Below are 26,435 nucleotides of genomic sequence, written 5' to 3'. Positions count from 1 at the left end.
TGTATACACACGCAGACACACACACACACACACTCACCACAGGAGGTTGGTGGCACCTTAATTGAGAAGGACGGGCTTGTGGTCATGACTGGAGCAGAATCAGTGGAATGGTATAAAATACATCAAACATGTGTCTCTGTGTGTTTGATACCATTCCATTCGCTCCATTCCAGCTCTTAATATGAGCCGTCCTCCCCTCAGCAGAATCCACTGACACTCACTCACACATGTGCAGACATCCACACTTGCAGACTCACTCATGCCTACGCACACTCTCCTCCAAAACCTATACATACTGTATCATCATACCCATGCTAGACCAGGACAACTACAGACTAAACACTAGAATGGAATAACAGAAGGTTTCCTTACCAGTCGAACCTCCACAGACACAGCCTTATCAGCGGCAGCGCGGTTGGCCAGCTCTTCCAGGGCCCGGCCCTTGTGAGGCACAGGGGGATGATTGTCCCTGTGAGGGCCAGAGGAGGGGTGGCTGTGTCCATGACTGTGACTATGGCTGTGGCTGGAGTGGGGGCTCCAGTTAGACAGGCTGCTGCCGCCCCTCAGGTCACTGAGGTTGAGAGGGGGGCTGGTGGGCATGTCAAAGTCAGAACTCTTACGGAAGTCCTCACTGCTGTGCTTGGGGAAGTCCTCCTGCTTCTTCCATACGCCCTCGTTCACTTGCCTGACCACACAAACACAGCCAGTGTCAGGCGATGACAGTAAAGTCTGTATATCGGCCGTTATGTGGTCAGTGCTGGTGGGCTGTGGCTAGACAATGCAGGCTCTGAGGTAAACATCGTTCATGTACCTGTGATGTTGGATCAGTGTCAATGTTTCACTGATGGTCAGTGTGTTGGGTCGTGCCTGCGCAATGGCGGTCAGTGTGTTGGGTTGTACCTGCGCAATGGCGGTCAGTGTGTTGGGTCGTGCCTGCGCAATGGCGGTCGCAAGTGTGTTGGGTGTACCTGCGCAATGGCGGTCAGTGTGTTGGGTCGTGCCTGCGCAATGGCGGTCAGTGTGTTGGGTCGTGCCTGCGCAATGGCGGTCAGTGTGTTGGGTCGTACCTGCGCAATGGCGGTCAGTGTGTTGGGTCGTACCTGCGCAATGGCGGTCAGTGTGTTGGGTCGTACCTGCGCAATGGCGGTCAACCTGCGCAATGGCGGTCAGTGTGTTGGGTCGTACCTGCGCAATGGCGGTCAGTGTGTTGGGTCGTACCTGCGCAATGGCGGTCAGTGTGTTGGGTCGTACCTGCGCAATGGCGGTCAGTGTGTTGGGTCGTACCTGCGCAATGGCGGTCAGTGTGTTGGGTCGTACCTGCGCAATGGCGGTCAGTGTGTTGGGTCGTGCCTGCGCAATGGCGGTCAGTGTGTTGGGTCGTGCCTGCGCAATGGCGGTCAGTGTGTTGGGTCGTGCCTGCGCAATGGCGGTCAGTGTGTTGGGTCGAACCTGCGCAATGGCGGTCAGTGTGTTGGGTCGCGCCTGCGCAATGGCGGTCAGTGTGTTGGGTCGTGCCTGCGCAATGGCGGTCAGTGTGTTGGGTCGTGCCTTGCGCAATGGCGGTCAGTGTGTTGGGTCGTGCCTGCGCAATGGCGGTCAGTGTGTTGGGTCGTACCTGCGCAATGGCGGTCAGTGTGTTGGTACATGCTCTACAACATCCGCAGAGTACGACCCTGCCTCACACAGGAAGCGGCGCAGGTCCTAATCCAGGCACTTGTCATCTCCCGCTGGATTACTGCAACTTGCTGTTGGCTGGGCTCCCTGCCTGTGCCATTAAACCCCTACAACTCATCCAGAACGCCGCAGCCCGTCTGGTGGTCGCATCCGCTACAAGACCATGGTGCTTGCCTACGGAGCTGTGAGGGGAACGGCACCGCAGTACCTCCAGGTCAGGTGTGTTGCCTCCCTACCACTGAGGAAGTACAGTTCCCGCTCAGCCCAGTCAAAACTGTTCGCTGCTCTGGCCCCCCCTGAAACCCCACTTCTTCTTAAATGATTTAGATGCACTATTGTAAAGTGGGTTCCACTGGATGTGTGTTGGTCGCTCTGGATAAGAGCCTGCGCAATGGCGGTCAGTGTGTTGGGTCGTACCTGCGCAATGGCGGTCAGTGTGTTGGGTCGTGCCTGCGCAATGGCGGTCAGTGTGTTGTGGTACCTGCGCAATGGCGGTCAGTGTGTTGGGTCGTACCTGCGCAATGGCGGTCAGTGTGTTGGGTCGTGCCTGCGCAATGGCGGTCAGTGTGTTGGGTCGTGCCTGCTCAATGGCGGTCAGTGTGTTGGGTCGTACCTGCGCAATGGCGGTCAGTGTGTTGGGTCGTGCCTGCGCAATGGCGGTCAGTGTGTTGGGTCGTACCTGCGCAATGGCGGTCAGTGTGTTGGGTCGTACCTGCGCAATGGCGGTCAGTGTGTTGGGTCGTGCCTGCGCAATGGCGGTCAGTGTGTTGGGTCGTGCCTGCGCAATGGCGGTCAGTGTGTTGGGTCGTACCTGCGCAATGGCGGTCAGTGTGTTGGGTCGTACCTGCGCAATGGCGGTCAGTGTGTTGGGTCGTACCTGCGCAATGACGGTCAGTGTGTTGGGTCGTACCTGCGCAATGGCGGTCAGTGTGTTGGGTCGTACCTGCGCAATGGCGGTCAGTGTGTTGGGTCGTACCTGCGCAATGGCGGTCAGTGTGTTGGGTGTACCTGCGTTGGGTCAATGGCGGTCAGTGTGTTGGGGCTGCTCAACCTGCGGAATGACGGTCAGTGTGTTGGGTCGTACCTGCGCAATGGCCACCGCAATGACGGTCAACCTGCGCAATGACGGTCGTCAATGACGGTCAGTGTGTTGGGTCGTACCTGCGCAATGGCGGTCAGTGTGTTGGGTCGTACCTGCGCATAGTGGTCAGTGTTTCAGTGACGCTCTTGCAGCGTTTCAGCAGGGCGTCCAGTCTGTGTGGCTCCTCCTTCAGGAACTTGACAGCCTCCACCTCCACCCTCAACACCACCCGCATCTTACTCTGCAGACTGGGGAACTGGTCTGGAGGGAGACAGGCAGAGAGAGGGGACACTACATCTTACTCTGCAGACTGGGGAACTGGTCTGGAGGGAGACAGGCAGAGAGAGGGGACACTACATCTTACTCTGCAGACTGGGGAACTGGTCTGGAGGGAGACAATGAGAGAGAGGGGACACTACATCTTACTCTGCAGACTGGGGAACTGGTCTGGAGGGAGACAATGAGAGAGAGGGGACACTACATCTTACTCTGCAGACTGGGGAACTGGTCTGGAGGGAGACAATGAGAGAGAGAGGACACTACATCTTACTCTGCAGACTGGGGAACTGGTCTGGAGGGAGACAATGAGAGAGAGAGGACACTACATATTCACATCTCAGTTATAGCGGGAGTCTGATTCTGAGAGCGGTGATTGGGATGTGTGTCTGTGATTGACTATCTAAGTCAGTGCCTACAGTGTGCCTGTGAGTGATCAGTGTATCAGACCGTGTCAGTGTGTCTGTGAGTGGTCAGTGTATCAGTCCGTGTCAGTGTGTCTGTGAGTGATCAGTGTATCAGATCGTGTCAGTGTGTCTGTGAGTGATCAGTGTATCAGACCGTGTCAGTGTGTCTGTGAGTGATCAGTGTATCAGACCGTGTCAGTGTGTCTGTGAGTGATCAGTGTATCAGATCGTGTCAGTGTGTCTGTGTCTGTGAGTGATCAGTGTATCAGATCCGTGTCAGTGTGTCTGTGAGTGATCAGTGTATCAGACCGTGTCAGTGTGTCTGTGAGTGATCAGTGTATCAGATCGTGTCAGTGTGTCTGTGAGTGATCAGTGTATCAGACCGTGTCAGTGTGTCTGTGAGTGATCAGTGTATCAGATCGTGTCAGTGTGTCTGTGAGTGATCAGTGTCAGTGTGTCTGTGAGTGATCAGTGTATCAGACCGTGTCAGTGTGTCTGTGAGTGATCAGTGTATCAGATCTGTGTCAGTCAGTGTCTGTGAGTGATCAGTGTGATCAGACCGTGTCAGTGTGTCTGTGAGTGATCAGTGTATCAGACCGTGTCAGTGTGTCTGTGAGTGATCAGTGTATCAGACCGTGTCAGTGTGTCTGTCAGACCGTGATCAGTGTGATGATCAGTGTAGACCGTGTCAGTGTGTCGTGTCAGTGTGTCTCCAGTGTGTCTGTGAGTGATCAGTGTATCAGACCGTGTATCAGATCAGTGTCAGTGTGTCATGTTATGAAGTGATCAGTGTATCAGACGTGTCAGTGTGTCTGTGAGTGATCAGTGTATCAGACCGTGTCAGTGTGTCTGTGAGTGATCAGTGTATCAGATCGTGTCAGTGTGTCTGTGAGTGATCAGTGTATCAGACGTGTCAGTGTGTCTGTGAGTGATCAGTGTATCAGTCGTGTCAGTGTGTCTGTGAGTGATCAGTGTATCAGACGTGTCAGTGTGTCTGTGAGTGATCAGGTATCAGACCGTGTCAGTGTGTCTTAATCAGTGTATCAATCGTGTCAGTGTGTCTGATCAGTGTATCAGACCCACAATGGCTCTTAACAGGGGAATCGTGTAGTGGAATGAATATTTAAATGGTATCAAATACATCAAACACATGGTTGGCAGGCGTTTTATTTGTTCCATTATTACGAGCTGTTAACAGACTCAGACTCCTGTGATGAGACCCTGTCAGTGTGTCTGTGAGTGATCAGTGTATCAGTGAGTGACTTACTCTTGAGCTCTGTGAGTGTCTCTCCTAGTTTCCTTAGAAGCGAGGCCTTCTCCTCCAGCTCCTGAACCGTCACCAGTTTGTGATTGACAGACGAACCCTTCTGGATATCCTCCACTGACTTCTCCAGGTCACTGGAGAGACAACACAGGAGTGACGTGTCAACACCAGGCCTTCACAGTTAACATGAAAACGTTCATGTTATGAAGACTGTAATGTTCCACTGAGAACATTGTGGTGTGTGTGTCGAAGCAAGAGAACCACAAGACCGATGGAGAGACATACACACAGTCTGGACACACACATGCACACACGAACGCTGGCACACACACACACACACACATGCTGACGAAGCTAAACCACTAATGAAAATCCAACTTAACGATGTCAAGTAAATCAGCCTGAAGCCATACGGCCAATCAAAATGGTATGAATATTTAAATGAAATAAAATGGCTATTAGCAACGGTTAATAACAAGCCTAGATTAACAGCAATGATCTAACGAGGCAAATGATTCATTCAACAATGTCCACACATATAAAGTTACACACTCTGCTAAGCCAGGCAGTGTCTGGGTAACGCATGGGGATTGTTTGTGTTACCAGTAGGAAGGCCCGTATTACTGCCTTAGTACAACCATCTTATTATCATAGGACCTCCTTACAACCTCAATGATCTTAATGACCTACAAATAATAACAATAATAATAATCATGTGAATAGATTTTGTCAATCAGTCAGTCAGTTAACCAGTCATTCAACAAACGGATCTTAAGGAAGGAATGATTCCATGACCAGGTGAGTACTGACTGGAGCTGCTGGATGATAAACTCCTCCTCGTTGAGGTACTTGAGTCTCTCCTCTTCCACCAGGAGGCGCTGTCGCTGCAGAGGGTCCTCCTGCTTCCTCAGAGCGTCACTCACACGCACGTTCAGCTCCTTCTCCGTTCTTTTCAGCAGCGTCTTCACACTATCCTGGTTCTGGAGCTGCACACACAGACACACACACACACACACACACACACACACACACACACACACACACACACACACACACACACACACACACACACACACACAAACAGACACAACCACACACGCACTCACACACACACACACACGCACAACCACACACACACACACACACACCACACACACACACACACACACACACACACACACACACACACACACACACACACACACACACACACACACACACACACACACACACACACACACACACATTATACACAAGATTATATTGTGTAACAGTGTTCTGAATGATAGTCCATTAGCATCACCACATTATCAGGTCAAACATTTGTGCAGACACTTGTGCTGCATACAATACTGAATGGTATAAACAAGATTATATTGTGCTTTAGCATACCATATTATCAGGCAGCATACCATATTATCAGGCAGTTGTGCTATTCATATTATGCAGTTGTGCTATTAGTATACCATATTATGGCAGTTGTGCTATTAGAATTATCAGTGCATAGCATACCAATATTATCAGGCAGTTGTGCTATTAGCATATATTATCACAGTTGTGTCTGAGGTTAGCATACATATTAGTCAGGGATTTCAGTTGTGCTATTAGCATCATATTAATGGTACACTTGTGCTATTAGCATATACCATATTAGCCATATTATCCTTCTATTGAATTTGGCATACCATATTATCACACACCTACAGGTGGTCCTAGCCATATTATCAGGCAGCAGTGCTTTTAGCATACCATATTATCAGCAGTTGTGCTATTAGCATACCATATTATCAAAGTTGTGCTTTTAGCATACCACAGTGACAACATCCTGCTATTAGCATACCATATTATCAGGCAGTTGTGCTATTATCATACCATATTATCAGGCAGTTGTGCTATTAGCATACCATATTATCAGACAGTTGTGCTATTAGCATACCATATTATCAGGCAGTTGTGCTATTAGCATACCATATTATCAGACAGTTGTGCTATTAGCATACCATATTATTAGGCAGTTGTGCTATTAGCATACCATATTATCAGGCAGTTGTGCTTTTAGCATACCATATTATCAGGCAGTTGTGCTATTAGCATACCATATTATTAGGCAGTTGTGCTATTAGCATACCATATTATCAGACAGTTGTGCTATTATCATACCATATTATCAGGCAGTTGTGCTTTTAGCATACCATATTATCAGGCAGTTGTGCTATTAGCATACCATATTATCTGTCAGTTGTGCTATTAGCATACCATATTATCAGGCAGTTGTGCTATTAGCATACCATATTATCAGGCAGTTGTGCTATTAGCATACCAAAAAAGCTAATTTCCTGCAATTCTACTCTGTCCAATGGCTAATTCTGTGTTTTCATGCTCAAACATTAAAACAAAATCAATGGGACCCCAATCAGGGCCCCTGAGCATGTGTCCTGCGTCCTAAATTCATTGTTTGATTATATTGGTTTCATTGCTTTAGCTTTAATTTTTGTGATTTCTAGTTCTAAAATATTATAATATCAGATATTCTGAGCCAACCTGTCACAGAGTGTCATTAGCTGATGATGGAACCCATTACAGTGCTGTGTGTGTGTGTGTGTGTGTGTGTGTGTGTGTGTGTGTGTGTGTGTGTGTGTGTGTGTGTGTGTGTGTGTGTGTGTGTGTGTGTGTGTGTGTGTGTGTGTGTGTGTTTCTCACTCAGAGGAAAATAAGGTTCACACACAGGCAGACAACAACAGGGTTTCCAGTTAGTGAATTGCACTAGCAGGGACCTCTAAATCCTACTGCAAAGTACTCAATCACAATTCAAGACACATCCAGAACTATGAATGGAATCTGTCATAATGTATGCAATACAACCACTACTGAGATGAAAGCACCTGCTTAGCAAGGGGAGCTAATAATGGATTGCTTTTATGTTCCAGGGAATCAAACTGAACAACAGTGTAAACAATGTGCTCTGCAGCATTACTTCTCACAATGAAAACATTTCTACTCTCTTTCTGTTTCTTTCTCTCCATTACCCTACCTCTACCACGTTCACCCTTCCTCTCCCTTCTCTCTCTCGCTCTACATAATTCATGAGCATCATGTATTATTCAGGCCTGGGGCCGTCTCCATGGGCTACGGGGCTGGTCAGAGGTTAGGAGTCAGGCTTGGGCTCCCACACAGGTAAATGACTGAGATTATTACTACTCTTAAGTCCCACTGTGCTGCATTTGGCTTCCATTTACCACTTGACTCCTCTCCATCTGTGTCCTTTTCCCCCTCAGAACAGCCTCAATTCGTCAGGGCATGGACTCTACAAGGTGTCGAAAGTGTTCCACAGGAATGCTGGCCCATGTTGACTCCAATAGTTCCCACAGTTGTGTCAAGTTGGCTGGATGTCCTTTGGGTGGTGGACCTTTGTTGATACACATGGGAAACTGTTGAGCGTGAAAAACCTGGCACCTACAGTACTACAATGCCCCGTTCAAAGGCACTTATTTTGTCTTGCCCGTTGACCCTCTGAATGGCACACACACAATCCATGTATCAATCGTCTCAAGGCTTAAACATCCTTATTTAACTTGTCTCCTCCCCTTCATCTACACTGATTGAAGTGGATTTAACAGGTGACATCAATAAGGAATCATAGGCTTTACCTGGATTCACCTGGTCAGTCTATGTTGTGTAAAGTTCAAGTATTCATAATGTTTTGTATGCTCAGTGTATTCTTTCTCCAACAATAAATCCCACCACCTAAACCCAGTTCCTCATCAGAAGAGAGTTGGTGCAGGTACTGCTGCTGTGCCTCTCTGTGCGCACCAGTATGTTGAGGAAATCATAGGCTATAAAACTACAAAACCCAGGAGTCATGAGCCATTGAGCTGGGCCCTAGGGAGAGCTTAACGATGCATGAAGTGGACTGGACCACTGACTGTGTCCACTGTTATGTTTCATAAACTCTCTCTAAAGGAAGAGACAGACAGGGCAGATTGTTAAACGGCCCTGCGCTGTCCCTAAATCACATACGCGATATCCTCTACACTTCTTAATTTCTTATCCCCACTGATCTGATGTGTTAGAGCAACCACTCCCCCCCCTTCCCCCCCAGAGAGTTAAAACACAGACAGGACCATTCTCTTCTCTCCTCAGCCGGTAACCATGGTACCGCAGGGAGTCACAGGGAAAACGTTGAATGGTTTCATTTCTTTCCATTATCTGATGCTGCATCCATCTTCACAGGGATATCCACTAGGCTCGGGTCTTAACGACCACAGCTTCAAACTCTTAGTACCAACACATACGACAACTTTAATCTTCCATTGTCTCGCAAAGCATACTATGACCTATGACCTGTGTGCCTGTGCGTTTGTGTAAACAGTCGTACTAATAGATGCATTGAGAGCAGGCTCAGTCGTTTTCACCTGCATCTTGCGGAGCTGGGAGAGTTGTTTGCGCAGGTCGGTGGCGTTCTGCTGCAGGTCGTGGAGGTGAAGCTGCATCTGCAGCCGGGTGACGGTGGTGACCTGGCTGTCTCCGGAGGGAGGGGGGGGCATCAGAGCCAGCGGGGCCGACGGCGTCAGAGCTGACAATCACAGGACAGAACACAGGTTATGAGGAAGTTAGAGGAAACTGGGTTAATTACAATGCTGTATGTATAAAGACATCTGACACACTACAGCAGATACATGCACACACACACACACACACACACACACACACACACACACACACACACACACACACACACACACACACACACACACACACACACACACACACACACACACACACACACACACACACACACACACACACACACACACACACACACATACTTCCACACGCAGTCTTGGGAGCACAGGTAAAGGTTTCCAGCTCAGTTCCTGGACAGAGGTAGACTGAAAACGAACAGAGAGAGTATGTTGATGGTGCGAGGAGAATATCCTTCTGAATCTCAGATGTATGAACATCCAGACAGACCCAGAAGGACCCAACAACACAAAACCAGAGACGGGGAGGGGGGGTGGAGAGGATTATAGACAACCAAAGGGTACATAAGAGAAGAGACACACCACCACCAATATCGGAGCTGTGACAACACCAGACACCCACCCAGGGGCAGAGAGATGAGAGGAGAGATAGAAGAGAAGAGGAGAAGGGAAGAAGAGTGAAACTACCTTTCCGCTTCAGCCGTCCAGCTGTAACACAGAAGCAGTGAGCCAGTTACCAAAGATAAAGAGAGAGAAGAGAGAGTGGAGGAAAACTGGGAGTAATCTTCAAGGTTTACATTGCCAGAGGCAAATGAGGACCCCTGGACACTTCCTCTATCGTCTATTGCTGAGAGAAAAACGGCTAATTTAACAGCTTTATTTTCTGGTGTTATTTCATGTCAAGGAGAAGCATCAAAGGCAGACGTGTCTTTTCGCTGGCCCTTTGAAGGTCTGGCCATTGAACAGCAAGTCTATGCAGACTCACTCATGCTAAACAGAGGCACGAGGAACAGGGGAAGAAAGAGATATGGAGAGAGAGAGGGAGTGAGAGAAAAGAGAAATACAACCGAAGAAGAAAGTTAAATGTTAAAATAACTGGTCTAGGCCTGGCCCAGTGGGTAAATTGACCTGAAAACTAAGCTCAACCTGAACTATTGTAAATGGTTAGCAGGACTGGACGCAGTCTGACTCCAAGATCAAACTAAAACTCAATTCACCTCAATCTAGTTTGAGCTAGAACTTTAGGCGTGGTACTCACTTCCAGTGGCGGATCCGTCGCTGTTGGATTCGGTCTTCTCGCTGGAAGAGAAAGGGAAGGGCCGTGAGAACTCCGAGCCCTGGTCCGGAGGGCAGCCCGCCATCATGCAGAGACGCAGTAGGCCGCATCTGAGGATCAACCAGGGCCACAGGGCAAGGCAATTACAGTGCTAATGCCAACACCTGTACTATACTTACGCATTATGTACTTATACTACAGAGTGCTTTATACTGTCCACGGGGCAAGGTCACTATTACCAGCCAATTACAGTGCTAATGCAAACACCTGTACTATACTTACGTATTATGTACTTATACTACAGAGTGCTTTATACTGTCCACAGGACAAGGTCACTATTACCAGCCAATTACAGTGCTAATGCAAACACCTGTACTATACTTACGTATTATGTACTTATACTACAGACTGCTTTATACTGCAGACTAAATCTGGGAACTCTCTCCTGCCCCGGCCGTCTCAGACCGCTTCCCATTCCTCTCGACCGTGGGTCTCACATCGCTTTAGATTTATCACCGGACTGGGCGGGGAAGACAGTTATTCTTACGGTTGTCGATCTAAGGCGGCTCATTTCATTCCTCTCGCCTAAGCTCCCTTCTGCTAAGGAGACGGCTCAGATCATTATCGAGAATGTTTTCCGAATTCATGGCCTTCCGTCAGTTCGTCTCAATTTTGGAGGGGAGTTTTGCCGTTTGATTGGGGCTCGGGGCAAGGTCACTATTACCAGCCAATTACAGTGCTAATGCAAACACCTGTACTATACTTACGTATTATGTACTTATACTACAGAGTGCTTTATACTGTCCACAGGACAAGGTCACTATTACCAGCCAATTACACTGCTAATGCCAACACCTGTACTATACTTACGTATTATGTACTTATACTACAGAGTGCTTTATACTGTCCACGGGGCAAGGTCACTATTACCAGCCACACTGCTAATACACCTGCTAATGCCACTGTCCACTGGGGTTAAAAGGTCACTGTAGTGCTAATGCAAACACCTGTACTATACTTACGTATTATGTACTTATACTACAGAGTGCTTTATACTGTCCACGGGGCAAGGTCACTATTACCAGCCAATTACACTGCTAATGCCAACACCTGTACTATACTTACGTATTATGTACTTATACTACAGAGTGCTTTATACTGTCCACAGGACAAGGTCACTATTACCAGCCAATTATAGTGCTAATGCCAACACCTGTACTATTCTTAACGCATTATGTACTTACACTACAGAGTGCTTTATACTGTCCACAGGGCAAGGTCACTATTACCAGCCAATTACACTGCTAATGCAAACACCTGTACTATAATCATGTACAGTACTACTGTACTGCAATAATGTACTTGTATGTATTCTGGTCTGTTAAACAACAATATACAGTGCCTTGCGAAAGTATTCGGCCCCCTTGAACTTTGCGACCTTTTGCCATATTTCAGACTTCAAACATAAAGATATAAAACTGTATTTTTTGTGAAGAATCAACAACAAGTGGGACACAATCATGAAGTGGAACGACATTTATTGGATATTTCAAACTTTTTTAACAAATCAAAAACTGAAAAATTGGGTGTGCAAAATTATTCAGCCCTTTTACTTTCAGTGCAGCAAACTCTCTCCAGAAGAGTTTTGTGTCCCACTTGTTGTTTATTCTTCACAAAAAAATACAGTTTTATATCTTTACGTTTGGAGCCTGAAATGTGTCAAAAGGTCGCAAAGTTCAAGGGGGCCAAATACTTTCACAAGGCACTGTAGTATCCTGAGACCAGTCATGTATTTCTGTCCTTCGTCCTGTCATGGTCTACTGCTGTAGTAGTATATACAGCTGAAGTCGGAAGTTTACATACACTTAGGTTGGAGTCATTAAAACTTGTTTTCCAACCACTCCACACATTTCTTGGTAACAAACTATAGTTTTGGCAAGTCGGTTAGGACATCTACTTTGTGCATGACACAAGTAATTTTTCCACCAATTGTTTACAGACAGATTATTTCACTTATAGTTCACTGCATCACAATTCCAGTGGGTCAGAAATTCACATACACTATGTTGACTGGGCCTTTAAACAGCTTGGAAAATTCCAGAAAATGATGGTATGGCTTAAGAAACTTCTGATAGGCTAATTGACACAATTTGAGTCAATTGGAGGTGTACCTGTGGATGTATGTCAAGTCCTACCTTCAAACTCAGTGCCTCTTTGCATGACATCATGGGAAAATCAAAATAAATCAGCCAAGATCTCAGAAAACAAATTGTAGACCTCCACAAGTCTGGTTCATCCTTGGGAGCAATTTCCAAACGCCTGAAGGTACCACGTTCATCTGTATAAACAATAGTACGCAAGTATAAACATCTTGGTACCACGCAGCCGTCATACCGCTCAGGAAGGAGACATGTTCTGTCTCCTAGACATGAACGTGCTTTGGTGTGAAGTGCAAATCAATCCCAGAACAACAGCAAAGGACCTTGTGAAGATGCTGGAGGAAACAGGTACAAAAGTATCTATATCCACAGTAAAACGAGTCCTATATCGAGATAATCTGAAAGGCCGCTCAGCAAGGAAGAAGCCACTGCTCCAAAACCGCCATAAAAAGCTAGACTACCGTTTGCAACTGCACATGGGGACAAAGATCGTACTTTTTGGTGAAATGTTTTCTGGTCTGATGAAACAAAAATAGAACTGTTTGGCCATAATGACCATCGTTATGCTTTGAGGAAAAAGGGGGAGGCTTGCAAGCCGAAGAACACCATCCCAACCGTGAAGCACGGGGGTGGCAGCATCATGTTGTGAGGGTGCTTTGCTGCAGGAGTGACTGGTGCAATTCACAAAATAAATGGCATCATGAGGACAGAAAATGATGTAGATATATTGAAGCAACATCTCAAGACATCAGTCAGGAAGTTAAAGCTTGGTCGCAAATGAGTCTTCTTAATGGACATTGACCCCAAAGCATACTTCCAAGTTGTGGCAAATGGCTTAAGGACAACAAAGTCAATGTATTAGAGTGGCCATCACAATCCTTGACCTCAATCCGATAGAAAATTTGTGGGCAGAACTGAAAAAGCATGTGCGAGCAAGGAGGCCTACAAACCTGACTCAGTTATACCAGCTCTGTCAGGAGGAATGGGACAAAATTCACCCAACTTATTGTGGGAGGCTTGTGGAAGGCTACCTGAAACTTAAAGGCCATGCTACCAAATACTTATTGAGAGTATGTACATTTCTGACCCACTGGGAATGTGATGAAACAAACAAAAGCTGAAATAAATCATTCCCTCTACTATAATTCTGATACATTTCACATTCTTTAAAAAAGTGGTGATTCTGGCTGACCTAAAACAGGGATTTTTTTACTAGGATTAAATGTCTGGAATTGTGAAAAACTGAGTTTAAATGTATTTGGCTAAGGTATATGTAAACTTCCGACTTCAACTGTACGTCTATGAATGGCTCTGTGTGTTTGGGCTCTTAAGGGGGTCTTACGTGCTGTCACTGTCGGGTGCTTTGGTCAGTACACTCTGAACCAGGCCTGTCAGACTGGCTATCTGTTTCTCCATGGCCTCCATACGATCCAGACGATCCAGACGCTCCCTGGAGAAAGCCAGTAGGTTAACACACGCTGGTCAGTTAGGTTCCCTCACACACGCACAAACATGGAAGCTGGTGCACCCACACATCCCACAGTAACGTCAAAACATACTAGTATACACTAGAAAACACCTAGTGAAACACGTACTGTATAGAGGAAGCATGAAATATCAAACCACACACACACCCACATACTCACCTGGACTCAGAAGTCTCTCCAGGGAGTGGGGAGCTGTATCCGGGTGCAAACCTGCTCCCGTCCCCTCCCGGCCCGGCCTGCAGGACCAGAGGGTCAGAGCTGGAACTGGGCCTAGACTTGGGGCTCTCCACAAACACGGAGGAGGAGGCTGAGTCCTTGCGGAAGGTCTGCCTGACCGGAGAGGCTCGGCTGGGGGAGCTAGAGTACGTGTCCCCCCTGTCCCTCAGCTGCATATCAGGGATCTTCTGGGGGGAGGAGGGGGGCATGCGGAAGCCCATGCCCAGTGTGGCTGAGGAATAGGAGTCGGAGTATAGGGGACCTCCAGGCTTGTACAGGGCGTCCTCCAGCTCCCCCTGCAGGGCGGCAGCAGAGTATGTGCTGAGGGAGCGCACAGAGCCGCGGCGATACAGCCCACCAGACACGGGAAAGCCGAAGGGGTCTCCGATGGCAGCCAGCGACTGTGTGGAGGCGATGCTGAGGCGGCCCTCGTGTACCAGGCTGTAGGGGTCGGCGTACAGCCCCTCCTTCACCAGCATCATGTTCTTCCCAGAAACCTCCTCGTCGGGCTTGACGTCGCGGCGCTCCAGGATGGCGCTAGGGGAGGAGGACAGGCCGGCGTTGGGGCCCCCGTGGTGGGAGCCGGCTCCAGGGTGGTGGGAGTGCTGGGGCTGGTGCTGCTGGGGGTGCTGCTGGTGCTGGGAGTGTTGTTGTAGCTGGGGGTGACTACCCGGCCCGGCAAAGGAGGGGGGCCGACCCCCGCTGTAAGACAGACGGGAGCGGGATGGGGAGCCGGATGGGGGCGAGGCGGAGGAGGAGGGTAGGGTGTTGAGGCGGCGGGTGGGGGAGGACTCTCGGGACGTGTACACCAGATCCCTCTGAAACGACATCAGGGACGGGGGTGGAGGGTAGGTTACCATGGATACCAGTGGATGAAAACGCTGTGCTCCCCCTCTGTGCCAGGCTTACAATCAGAGGATAGGAAATCACACTGACATTGGACAGTCTGTGGCAGCCTGGGCTCATCATCGCAAGCCCACATCAAATACCAGCACACAATCAACACGTGTGATTGAAGTCTATAGTAATGGCTCTATCCAAGAGTACAGTAAGGCTTATAGGATATGGGATTACCTACATGTATTGACTGTCACCTTACAGTGTAATAACTGAAAATGAAAGAGCTTAAAAAAGGGGCCTAGTCCAGCCTTATTGTTTCTTTCTTCTCCTTCCACTCGTCTAAGAGAACCTCTGAGCTCCTTTTAACAAGCCCAACTAAACCCACTGGATTACAAAGAGCTGGTATTATGCACTTCTCCATATCTGCACATATCCATTTCTTCTCTATTGAAGAGAAGTGAGAGAAAGCAGGAGACTAAACCACTCCTAGTTCATTTGAATGAATGTGAGGAATTTCCTCATCCACCACAGGTTCTTTCTTCTCTCCTCCACTGCTTGCCTGGATGGTCTAAAACTTTTATATTCTGCCTCATTTTTACTCTGCATCTCCCACTTTTTCAATTCCTCTCTCTCCTGTTTATGTCTTTCCTCAACCTACAGTAATTACCTCTCTCCTGTTTGTTTTTCCTCAACCTACAGTAATTAGCCTAGTGGTTAGAGCGTTGGACTAGTAACCGAAAGGTTGCAAGTTCGAATCCCTGAGCTGACAAGGTACAAATCTGTCGTTCTGCCCCTGAACAGGCAGTTTACCCACTGTTCCTAGGCTGTCATTGAAAATAAGAATTTGTCCTTAACTGACTTGCCTAGTAAAATAAAGGTAAACCAACAAACCTCTCTCTCCTGTTTATGTCTTTCCTCAACCTACAGTAATTATCTCTCTCTCCTGTTTATGTCTTTCCTCAACCTACAGTAATTATCTCTCTCTCCTGTTTATGTCTCCTCAACCTACTACCTCTCTCCTGTTTATGTCTCCTCAACCTACAGTAATTACCTCTCTCTCCTGTTTATGTCTCCTCAACCTACAGTAATTATCTCTCTCCTGTTTGTCTTTCCTCAACCTACAGTAATTATCTCTCTCTCCTGTTTGTCTTTCCTCAACCTACAGTAATTATCTCTCTCTCCTGTTTGTCTTTCCTCAACCTACAGTAATTATCTCTCTCTCCTGTTTGTCTTTCCTCAACCTACAGTAATCATCTCTCTCTCCTGTTTGTCTTTCCTCAACCTACAGTAATTAGCCTAGTGGTTAGAGCGTTGGACTAGTAACCGAAAGGTTGCAAGTTCAAATCCCTGAGCTGACAAGGTACATTTCTGTCGTTCTGCCCCTGAACAGGCAGTTAACCCACTGTTCCTAGGCCGTCATTGAAAATAAGAATTTGTTCTTAACTGACTTGCCTAGTAAAATAAAGGTCAAACATCTCTTTCCTGTTTATGTCTTTCCTCAACCTACAGTAATTATCTCTCTCTCCTGTTTATGTCTCCTCAACCTACAGTAATTATCTCTCTCTCCTGTTTATGTCTCTTCAACCTACAGTAATTACCTCTCTCTCCTGTTTATGTCTCCTCAACCTACAGTAATTACCTCTCTCTCCTGTTTATGTCTCCTCAACCTACAGTAATCATCTCTCTCTCCTGTTTGTCTTTCCTCAACCTACAGTAATTATCTCTCTCTCCTGTTTATGTCTCCTCAACCTACAGTAATTACCTCTCTCTCCTGTTTATGTCTTTCCTCAACCTACAGTAATTATCTCTCTCTCCTGTTTATGTCTCCTCAACCTACAGTAATTATCTCTCTCTCCTGTTTATGTCTTTCCTCAACCTACAGTAATTACCTCTCTCTCCTGTTTATATTTCCTCAACCTACAGTAATTACCTCTCTCTCCTGTTTGTCTTTCCTCAACCTACAGTAATTACCTCTCTCTCCTGTTTATGTCTCCTCAACCTACAGTAATTACCTCTCTCTCCTGTTTATGTCTTTCCTCAACCTACAGTAATTACCTCTCTCTCCTGTTTATGTCTCCTCAACCTACAGTAATTACCTCTCTCTCCTGTTTATGTCTCCTCAACCTACAGTAATTACCTCTCTCTCCTGTTTATATTTCCTCAACCTACAGTAATTACCTCTCTCTCCTGTTCATGTCTCCTCAACCTACAGTAATTATCTCTCTCTCCTGTTTGTCTTTCCTCAACCTACAGTAATTATCTCTCTCTCCTGTTTGTCTTTCCTCAACCTACAGTAATTATCTCTCTCTCCTGTTTGTCTTTCCTCAACCTACAGTAATTATCTCTCTCTCCTGTTTGTCTTTCCTCAACCTACAGTAATTATCTCTCTCTCCTGTTTGTCTTTCCTCAACCTACAGTAATTACCTCTCTCTCCTGTTTATGTCTCCTCAACCTACAGTAATTACCTCTCTCTCCTGTTTATGTCTCCTCAACCTACAGTAATTATCTCTCTCCCCTGTTTGTCTTTCCTCAATCTACAGTAATTATCTCTCTCACCTGTTTCTTTCCTCAACCTCTCCTACTCTCCTTCCTCTAGTCATCCCTGTGTCTTTGCCTCCTCATCCTTTTTTAAATATCCTCTTTCCTTTCTCCTAATCTTCCCATACAGTATACTGTAAAGTGATGATGGACAGGACTGTGTATAAGAGCCATTGCAGAGGGAGGGCATCACACACACACACACACACACACACACACACACACACACACACACACACACACACACACACACACACACACACACACACACACACACACACACACACACACACACACACACACACACACACACACACACACTTGTACAGAGGTGTCGGGACACATACTTACATAAAACCCTGAAAACAGTTAAAACCAACTATCCAAACCCAAATATGTACACCCGGGAGCAGTTCAATGTCAAGATGTTAGTTAACATGCAGGGTAGTCCCCAGCACAGCACTGAACTAGGAGGGGGTGTGCAGTTCACACACACAGTCATAGAACAAAGAGCCAGCAAAGAGCCAGCAACTTGAATGTTCTTCAAAGGCCTGTCTTTACCCTCCTGGAAATAAGAACTCTCTATGATTTAATTGAATCTAGTTCATCTGGGATATTTTGGTGTTCCTCCATACACAATTTAGGGATTTTAGTATGCACGCACTCACAAAAACACACTCATACGCACAGACAGACCCCCCCCCCACACACACACACACTAATTATTTGCATAGGTAATGGCTGATTCATTCGCAATGTAGTGTGACTATTACAGATGGAAGGGACTGAAAACAGAACAACTTCAAGGTTCCTTGAACTCAACCAAAACAAAGACATGCACAGAGGGTGAAACAAACTCATCTCCCTGGGAAACATTGTTATTTAGTGTCCAGGCAGCATATGGTGCTCTTGAAGATAAAAGTACTGCGCAGCGGGAATAACTGGAGAAATAACCTATACGCCTCCACAACCTGTCAAACTTACTGTTGCAACATAAACACAAAAGAGCTGTTGCACCTTCAAAGGTCAACGCCCAACAGTAGTGTGACAGTATCAGTATTTATAGTATAATCCAGAGCCCTCCATCCACCTATCTCCCTACCAGACGCCCAGCCTCACCCTTCTCACCCCTCCCTGTCTCACCCTTAGGTCCCCGTTGACCAGGTGTGTGGCGGGGTAGGAGGCGTAGATGGGCTCCTTGCGGTAGATCTTGATGATGCTGCGGTCCTGGATGTCTCGGATGTCCTCCAGCTCGTAGAAGACGTTACGCGCCTCGTCCTTGATCAGGATGGCCGTGTTGGAGGACTTGAGCATCCCCGCCGTCAGCTTCTGGGGGAACATGTGCACGATGAGGGCGTGCAGCGTGTCCAGGCTGCTCAGCTCGTGGGTGATGTGCACCCGCCGCGTCTCATCCCCAAACTGCAGGAACAGCACGCCTGGAGAAGGAGAGTGATGAAGAGAGAGGGGGAGAGAATTGATCATATATTTTTAAGATCTTTTCTAAATTGACTGAAGAGCTAGAGAGAGATTATGACAGTGGGGAAAAGGTAGAGAGAGGCTGGGTCAAAGGGCAGCAGGCCGGATTTGAACCTATGCCGACACCGTAGATGTGTTGACCACACTAGGCCACAGAGAGAGGATTGAAAGTCAAGGATGAAGGTGGCGCAGGAGATAATAGAACAATAGAGGAAAAGGTGACGAAAGTCAAATGAAAAGGAGAGAGAGATAAAGGGAAGGTCTGGTTGATAAACAGACAGGAGGAGGTGGGAGTGAGAGAGAGCCACTGTTCTAAAGCACTGCATGAAGTTCTCTTCCAAAGGGCTCATCATCCGTCACTGTCACTGCTTTTACAGGGCTCTGTTTCTCCCTGCGTGCTTAGCATCGCCTACACCCACCAATGTTTATAAGTCTGATCCATCCACACTGTAAAGCTGTCCCAACGATGAGTTCACACTTATGATACTGTAGTTCACACTGTAAAGCTGTCCCAACGATGAGTTCACACTTATGATACTGTAGGCCACACTGTAAAGCTGTCCCAACACTGAGTTCACACTTATGATACTGTAGGCCACACTGTAAAGCTGTCCCAACGATGAGTTCACACTTATGATACTGTAGTCCACACTGTAAAGCTGTCCCAACACTGAGTTCACACTTATGATACTGTAGTTCACACTGTAAAGCTGTCCCAACACTGAGTTCACACTTATGATACTGTAGTCCACACTGTAAAGCTGTCCCAACACTGAGTTCACACTTATGATACTGTAGTTCACACTGTAAAGCTGTCCCAACACTGAGTTCACACTTATGATACTGTAGTCCACACTGTAAAGCTGTCCCAATGCTGAGTTCACTCAATATGACTCTGTAGCAGAAATAGATGAATAATAGGTCAGGATTTGAATCATAACTTAATGTGTATGAACATATGATCCCTGTGCTAATAATGAATGCATTGCAGTGTATGGCTGTATATGGTTGTCGTGTCCCAGATATGTAAAGTGAGACGTGGATGATCCAGTGTTGTGTAAGCAGTAACACACCACAGGGCAGGCAGGCAGAGAATCATCACACTCATCTGAGGGTGCGAAGAGACACCAGGCTGTAGGTTACATGACTAACCCAGGAGCTGTGTGATTGGTGCCTGATAAAAACACCCAGCCGGGAGTGCATAACATAGCTTCTGAAATGGCTACAAAATATGCAAATGTAATCACGATTCAATCATTTCGCAATAATTCATATCGAATAGTGAATACAAATAAACCCCAAAACGCGAAAGGAATTGGGAATGAGAATAATTATTTACTATGTAAGTGGATAAGGTTTGATAAGACAGCAGATAAACCAGGTAAATGTTAATATGAAAATGGTATGAAGCCATTCTGATTAGATGAGTAAATTGAAGTCCACAAAAGCTTTGGGATGAGGAAAATGTTGCCTCAGCTATATATCTGGTAAAGGCTGTTACATGGTCATGTATATGTCATGCAGTGTCAGTCGGTGACGTTTAAGAGGAGGGAGGATGTTCATTTATTTTATGAGCATGGCCTTATTTCTATTACAGCATATTGGATGACTGTCATTCATATTCCCATTCACCCAGCTCAATGTAACATTGATAGGTTTAGGCTACTACATGATACTTTAATTTGGCCTATACCCATCATGAGTTCCTATTGGACAAATTCAGCTATGTTTATCCCCGTTTCGTTCCATATTGATTCCTTTTAAGAAATGTTTTTCAACGGAATCGGCAGAATGAATACACCCCTGATCACACGCAAAAACAGTTCACTTTCATATCAGCCACATGTAAACAGCTTGATCACTTTGCTTGTTAATTCCTTCTCGCATCTACGCACTGTCCTCTCACCTTTTCCATTCGCTTGTGGACTTCAGTGCACAACACATCAGCTGTTTGTTACCAGGCAAAAAAATCAACAACATCTCTCTTGCTTCTCCTTAATATTTTAAGAAGTTAATTTGTTCAAAACTGTTCAACTATTTTCTTTCTCTCTCTTTGAGTCAGTTACTCACCACATTTTAAGCACTGCAGTGCTAGCTAGCTGTATGATATGCTTTCAGTACTAGATTCATTCTCTGATCCTTTGATTGGGTGGACAACATGCCAGTGTAACAGTATAATTTTTAAACTGTCCCCTCGCCCATACCCGGGCACGAACCAGGGACCCTTTGCACACATCAACAACAGTCACCCACGAAGCATCGTTACCCATCGCTCCACAAAAGCTGCGGCCCTTGCTGAGCAAGGGGAACTACTACTTCAAGGTCTCAGAGCAAGTGACGTCACCGATTGAAATGCTATTTAGCGCGAACCACCGCTAACTAAGCTAGCGTTTCACATCCGTTACACCAGTTCATGCTGCAAGAGCTCTGATAGGTTGAAGGACGTCCTCCGGATTACTGTGTAAGTCAATGGAAGAGAGTGAGAACCGTGAGCCTCCTAGGTTTTGTATTGAAGTCAATGTACCCAGAGGAGGACGGAAGCTAGCTGTCCTCCGTCTACACCATGGTGATACCCTACAGAGTGCTGTTGAGGTTACAGTAGATCTTCATTGCAAAACAGTATGTCTTGATCAATTATTTGGTGACATGTGAATATATTTACTATAGGTTTATCTAAAAAGGATAACTGTTTTAAAGTTTCACTTTTTTTTTTTTTGTGGAATTCACTGAGGAGGATGGTCCTCCCCTTCCAACACTGAGGAGCCACCACTGATGTAATGTATATTCTCTGCACAGTCTTACTGTAGCAGTAGTTGGTAAAGGTTAAGATGTGATCATGTACACGTCATGTATAGTTTCTGTACTGTCTGGGTCATGTCCAACTCCAGTGTGGGTGTTGGGTCTCACCTGGGGAGCGCAGCTTGTTCTGGCTGGCTGAGCGGGACAGGGGCAGACTCTGTCGGAAGCGGTCGGTTCGGCTGAACCCCAGGGGGATGTCAGCCTCAGACATAGTCTCAGCCAGAGACTCAGCCGAGGCAAAGGACAGCTTAGCGGCCTGGTCAGCTAGCCCAGACTGGGTGGACTGGGAGTGGCGTGGGCTACGACTCTGGAGGAGAGAAAGTGAGAGAGTTTGTTTGGCGAGAGGAGAGCGAGAGAGAGGCAGAAAGAATGGATTTGACAGAGAGGAGTACAGAGAAACGTGAAAGAGGTAACAAACAATAAACAGACTATAAGACAAACAAACACAATTAAGATTTTGCATAATGTCTCAGCATGTCAGGACCAACATTCATACAACTGATGCCATCTTTCCTCTTTCTGATTGGGTGGGATGGAATCATGTGACGGTGCCTGTTGTTTCACCAATGCTGACAGCAGAGTGATACAGCAAGGCAAAAGGTCCAGAACACAACACCTTCAGAACTAAGGATCCACTGAGGACCAGTAGGTAGGAATGGGGAAGATACAAAATAACCTGGTGGGAACTGAGACATGGTTTAATGTTTTAACGCTTGTAAAGTTCTCTCTCCACCTACACCTGCATCCTCTCCCTATTGGTTGGGGCACTGCTGGCCTCTGGCCAACCTTAAATGAGTAAAGGCCAGGGCTGTCTGGATTAGACAAGGCCATGTAGATCCAGATCAGGGCTGTCACTCTGGGTTTATTCTACTGGCCTGGACCTGGCCTGGGCCCAGGCAGCATCTCTTCTTCCTCAGCTGCTCTGCTGCAGCTGCTACTAGACTGTGTTCTGGTAGGCTGCTGTGTTCTGTTCAGTGAACTGGCTCCCCTATCCCCACCGCCGGGTCTCCTCCAGCTCCCAGACTCCGTTAATGAGCTCCCAGAATGCTCGCTGACGACTGTTAGGATTGCAGAGCCAGCCAGACACATCGAGCCCACGTTACATTACAGTACAGTGCCTGCGCCCCTCGCTAGTAGAAAACAACTTCTCCTCTGCTCTTTCTGTCGTTTCTTCCCTCGATCTGGTTTAATAAGAATTCAGCATGTTTTTTCTGAGGCTCTCATTAATCTTGTATTTAGGAAGGCGAGACGCAGCCTCACAGAGTGCTGTGCTCATTGACTCCCAGCAGTGCTCGCTTTGGGGTCATTCACAAATACACGCAACATGCATGCACACACACCACAGGAGGCTGCTGAGGGGAGGACGGCTCATAATAATGTCTGGAACGGCGCAAATGGAATGGAGTCAAACACATGGAAACCATTCCACTCCAGCCTTTACCACGAGCCTGTCCTCCCCAATTAAAGTGCCACCAACCTCCTGTGACACATACAAACTCACAGACACACACACACACACACACACACACACACACACACACACACACACACACACACACACACACACACACACACACACACACACACACACACACACACACACACACACAGTTCATACTGCAACCACAAACATTTACACAGTGTAGTCACACACACAGCCCCAAAACAGAGTGGTGGCACTTGTAAATGACTGCACTGTTTGAGCTAGGAAGATAAGCGTTTCGCTACACCTGCGATAACATCTGATAAATATGTGTGTGCGACAAATCATATGTGATTTGATTTGATTTGGGGGGCAGGCAGACAGTGTCTGAGCACCCAGGGAGAGGGTGGCTCTGAACGATCGCCCCCACTGTGCTTTCTAATGGGGTCATTTATCTAAGCAACGACCCGAACTGAGCAGGGAGCACAACAACCCAGTCCATAGCACCACACAGCAGCACATATATTGTACACACAGAACACACAACAGACACAAACACCAGCTCCAGTGAGCCAAGCAGAGCTCCAGGGCTAAACAAAGCCAGAGCGCAGATGGATAAAACACAGCCATCAGCTTGACTCAGCACAGCAGAGCTAAAAGATACATATCCTATAGAGGAGTGAGCCACATCTCTAATCACACCAATAATCAAAGGAGGCCTCTAGTGTCTCCAACATGTCAGCGAGCTGACGTCGAGCTAGCACTAGTCCCTGGAGTTTGTGTGTCTACATAACAGAGGATCTTTTCAACAAATCACACCGAACCGGGGAGACCATGCAAAATATCAAACAGAACTCAGGACGAAGTGGAGAGAGGGAAACTAGCTCCATCTCTCTCGCACACACAGGAGAGATCTGTCAACAAACTCCAGCAACTCACCTAATGAGAATCTTTCACTCAGGTGTGAGTCATTCTATAGTAGCTTGGAGAAACACTAAACACTTAAGAAACAAAGGTAGATTCCCCCAGTGGAACAAAATATGTTCTCTCCATGTGTTGGAGGAAAGAAACCATATCGACTTGGTGTTGTTGCGGTAGATACTTTATGTAAAGGTGTCAAAGTGATATCCCACTGGGCACAAACATCAATTCAACGTCTATTCCACTTTGGTTCACTGTAATTCCATTGAAATGGCGTGGAAACAACGTTGCTTCAACCAGTGGGTGCCCAGTGGGATAGAACACGGGGAGCGTTCCTAGAACCATTTCCTCCTGTGCGTCATCATGGACAGGCAAAAGCACTCACCATCTGCTGGGAGATCTCTCTCTTCAGAGGAAAACAGTGATTGCACCTCTTCCACTCTTCTCTGCACCTTTTCATCTCCCCCCTTCCCTCTCCCTCTCCCTATCACCCTATGTTGTCAATCCAGGCTTTTTCAATAGCGCTCAGTTACTGTGAGGAGCCCACACTTTTATAATACCACAGAGGGAGAAAACAAGATGATCTTACAGGAAATATAATTGAACGGAAAGGAGGACACAGCGGGCTCCAACATACCTAGGACTATGAACTGCTTTAAATCCCACAACAAACCCAATCTCTCCCGCTTTTCTCTCTCTCTCCCTCCCTCTGCGTTTCTCTTATTTTGTCTCTTGTACATTTTTTATATTTTTTATTTCACCTTTATTTAACCAGGTAGGCTAGTTGAGAACAAGTTCTGCGACCTGCCAAGATAAAGCAAAGCAGTGCGACACAATCAAGAACACAGAGTTACACATGGAATAAACAAACATACAGTCAATAACACAGTAGAAAAAAAGTCTATATACTGTGTGCAAATGAGGTAAGATAAGGCAATAAATAGGCCACGGTGGTGAAATAATTACAATTTAGCAATTAAACACTGGAGTGATAGATGTGCAGAAGATGAATGTGCAAGTAGAGATACTGGGTTGCAAAGGAGCAAAACATAAATAAAATAAAATAACAGTATGGGGATGAGGTAGTTGGATGGGCTATTTACAGATGGGCTATGTGCAGGTGCAGTGATCTGTGAGCTGCTCTGACAGCTGGCGCTTAAAGTTAGTGAGGGAGATATGAGTCTCCAGCTTCAGTGATTTTTGCAATTCGTTCCAGTCATTGGCAGCAGAGAACTGTAAGGAAAGGCGACCAAAGGAGGAATTGGCTTTGGGGGTGACTAATGAAATATACCTGCTGGAGCACGTGCTACGGGTGGGTGCTGCTATGGTGACCAGTGAGCTGATATAAGGCGGGGCTTTACCTAGCAAAGACTTATAGATGACCTGGAGCCAGTGGGTATGGCGACGAATATGAAGCAAGGGCCAGCCAACGAGAGCATACAGGTCGCAGTGCTGGGTAGTATATGGGGCTTTGGTGACAAAACGAATGGCACTGTGATAGACTGCATCCAATTTACTGAGTAGAGTGTTGGAGGCTATTTTGTAAATGACATCGCTGAAGTCAAGGATCGGTAGGAGAGTCAGTTTTACGAGGGTATGTTTGGCAGCATGAGTGAAGGATGCTTTGTTGCGAAATAGGAAGCCAATTCTAGATTTAATTTTGGATTGGAGATGCTTAATGTGAGTCTGGAATGAGAGTTTACAGTCTAACCAGACACCTAGGTATTTGTAGTTGTCCACATATTCTAAGTCAGAAACGTCCAGAGTACATTCCCAGAGTGGGTCACGTTTAAGGTCAGTGTAAAGGTTGTGTTACTAAGCTATATGGAATTGTTGTAAGAAGGTCATACTTTGAATTTTAAGACACTTTGATGTATCAAAAAATATCTAAATGTTTTATTTGTTGAACATTTTTATTTGGCATTACTGCTATTAACCCATACTGTACATTGCATTACAGATTCACTACATGGAACAACAGATAGTTGCCCCCCAAAACAAATCTAAAGGAAGCTTGTTCTGAAGTGTAGGTCCTATATCTGAGAGATATAAGAAAGATCAGGAAACATTATTCTAAAATATATATTTTTTTTACATGTATTTAACATATTATTTTT

At 46.4% G+C, this 26,435-nt stretch overlaps 1 protein-coding gene across 2 annotated transcripts in view; it reads right to left on the bottom strand.

The window, feature by feature from the left end:
• The window catches only part of srcin1a (SRC kinase signaling inhibitor 1a), a 101,244-nt gene that overhangs the window by 17,601 nt on the left and 57,208 nt on the right, over window positions 1-26,435 (bottom strand). For both annotated transcript variants that reach the window (XM_064988363.1, XM_064988362.1), the window contains exons 5-15: window positions 22,083-22,281; window positions 18,843-19,135; window positions 14,265-15,139; window positions 13,961-14,068; window positions 10,442-10,569; window positions 9,529-9,591; window positions 9,115-9,275; window positions 5,513-5,688; window positions 4,706-4,836; window positions 2,869-3,016; window positions 373-685 (exon numbers count right to left, since the gene is read on the bottom strand). In XM_064988363.1, coding sequence (XP_064844435.1) covers window positions 373-685; window positions 2,869-3,016; window positions 4,706-4,836; window positions 5,513-5,688; window positions 9,115-9,275; window positions 9,529-9,591; window positions 10,442-10,569; window positions 13,961-14,068; window positions 14,265-15,139; window positions 18,843-19,135; window positions 22,083-22,281 — 2,595 coding nt within the window. The remainder of the gene's footprint in view (window positions 1-372; window positions 686-2,868; window positions 3,017-4,705; window positions 4,837-5,512; window positions 5,689-9,114; window positions 9,276-9,528; window positions 9,592-10,441; window positions 10,570-13,960; window positions 14,069-14,264; window positions 15,140-18,842; window positions 19,136-22,082; window positions 22,282-26,435) is intronic.

This window comes from Oncorhynchus masou, chromosome 15, assembly GCF_036934945.1.
Source record: "Oncorhynchus masou masou isolate Uvic2021 chromosome 15, UVic_Omas_1.1, whole genome shotgun sequence".
NCBI lineage: Eukaryota > Metazoa > Chordata > Actinopteri > Salmoniformes > Salmonidae > Oncorhynchus > Oncorhynchus masou.
The sequence above is the reverse complement of the archived record's forward strand: the minus strand, read 5'-3'. Positions and strand labels throughout refer to the sequence as shown.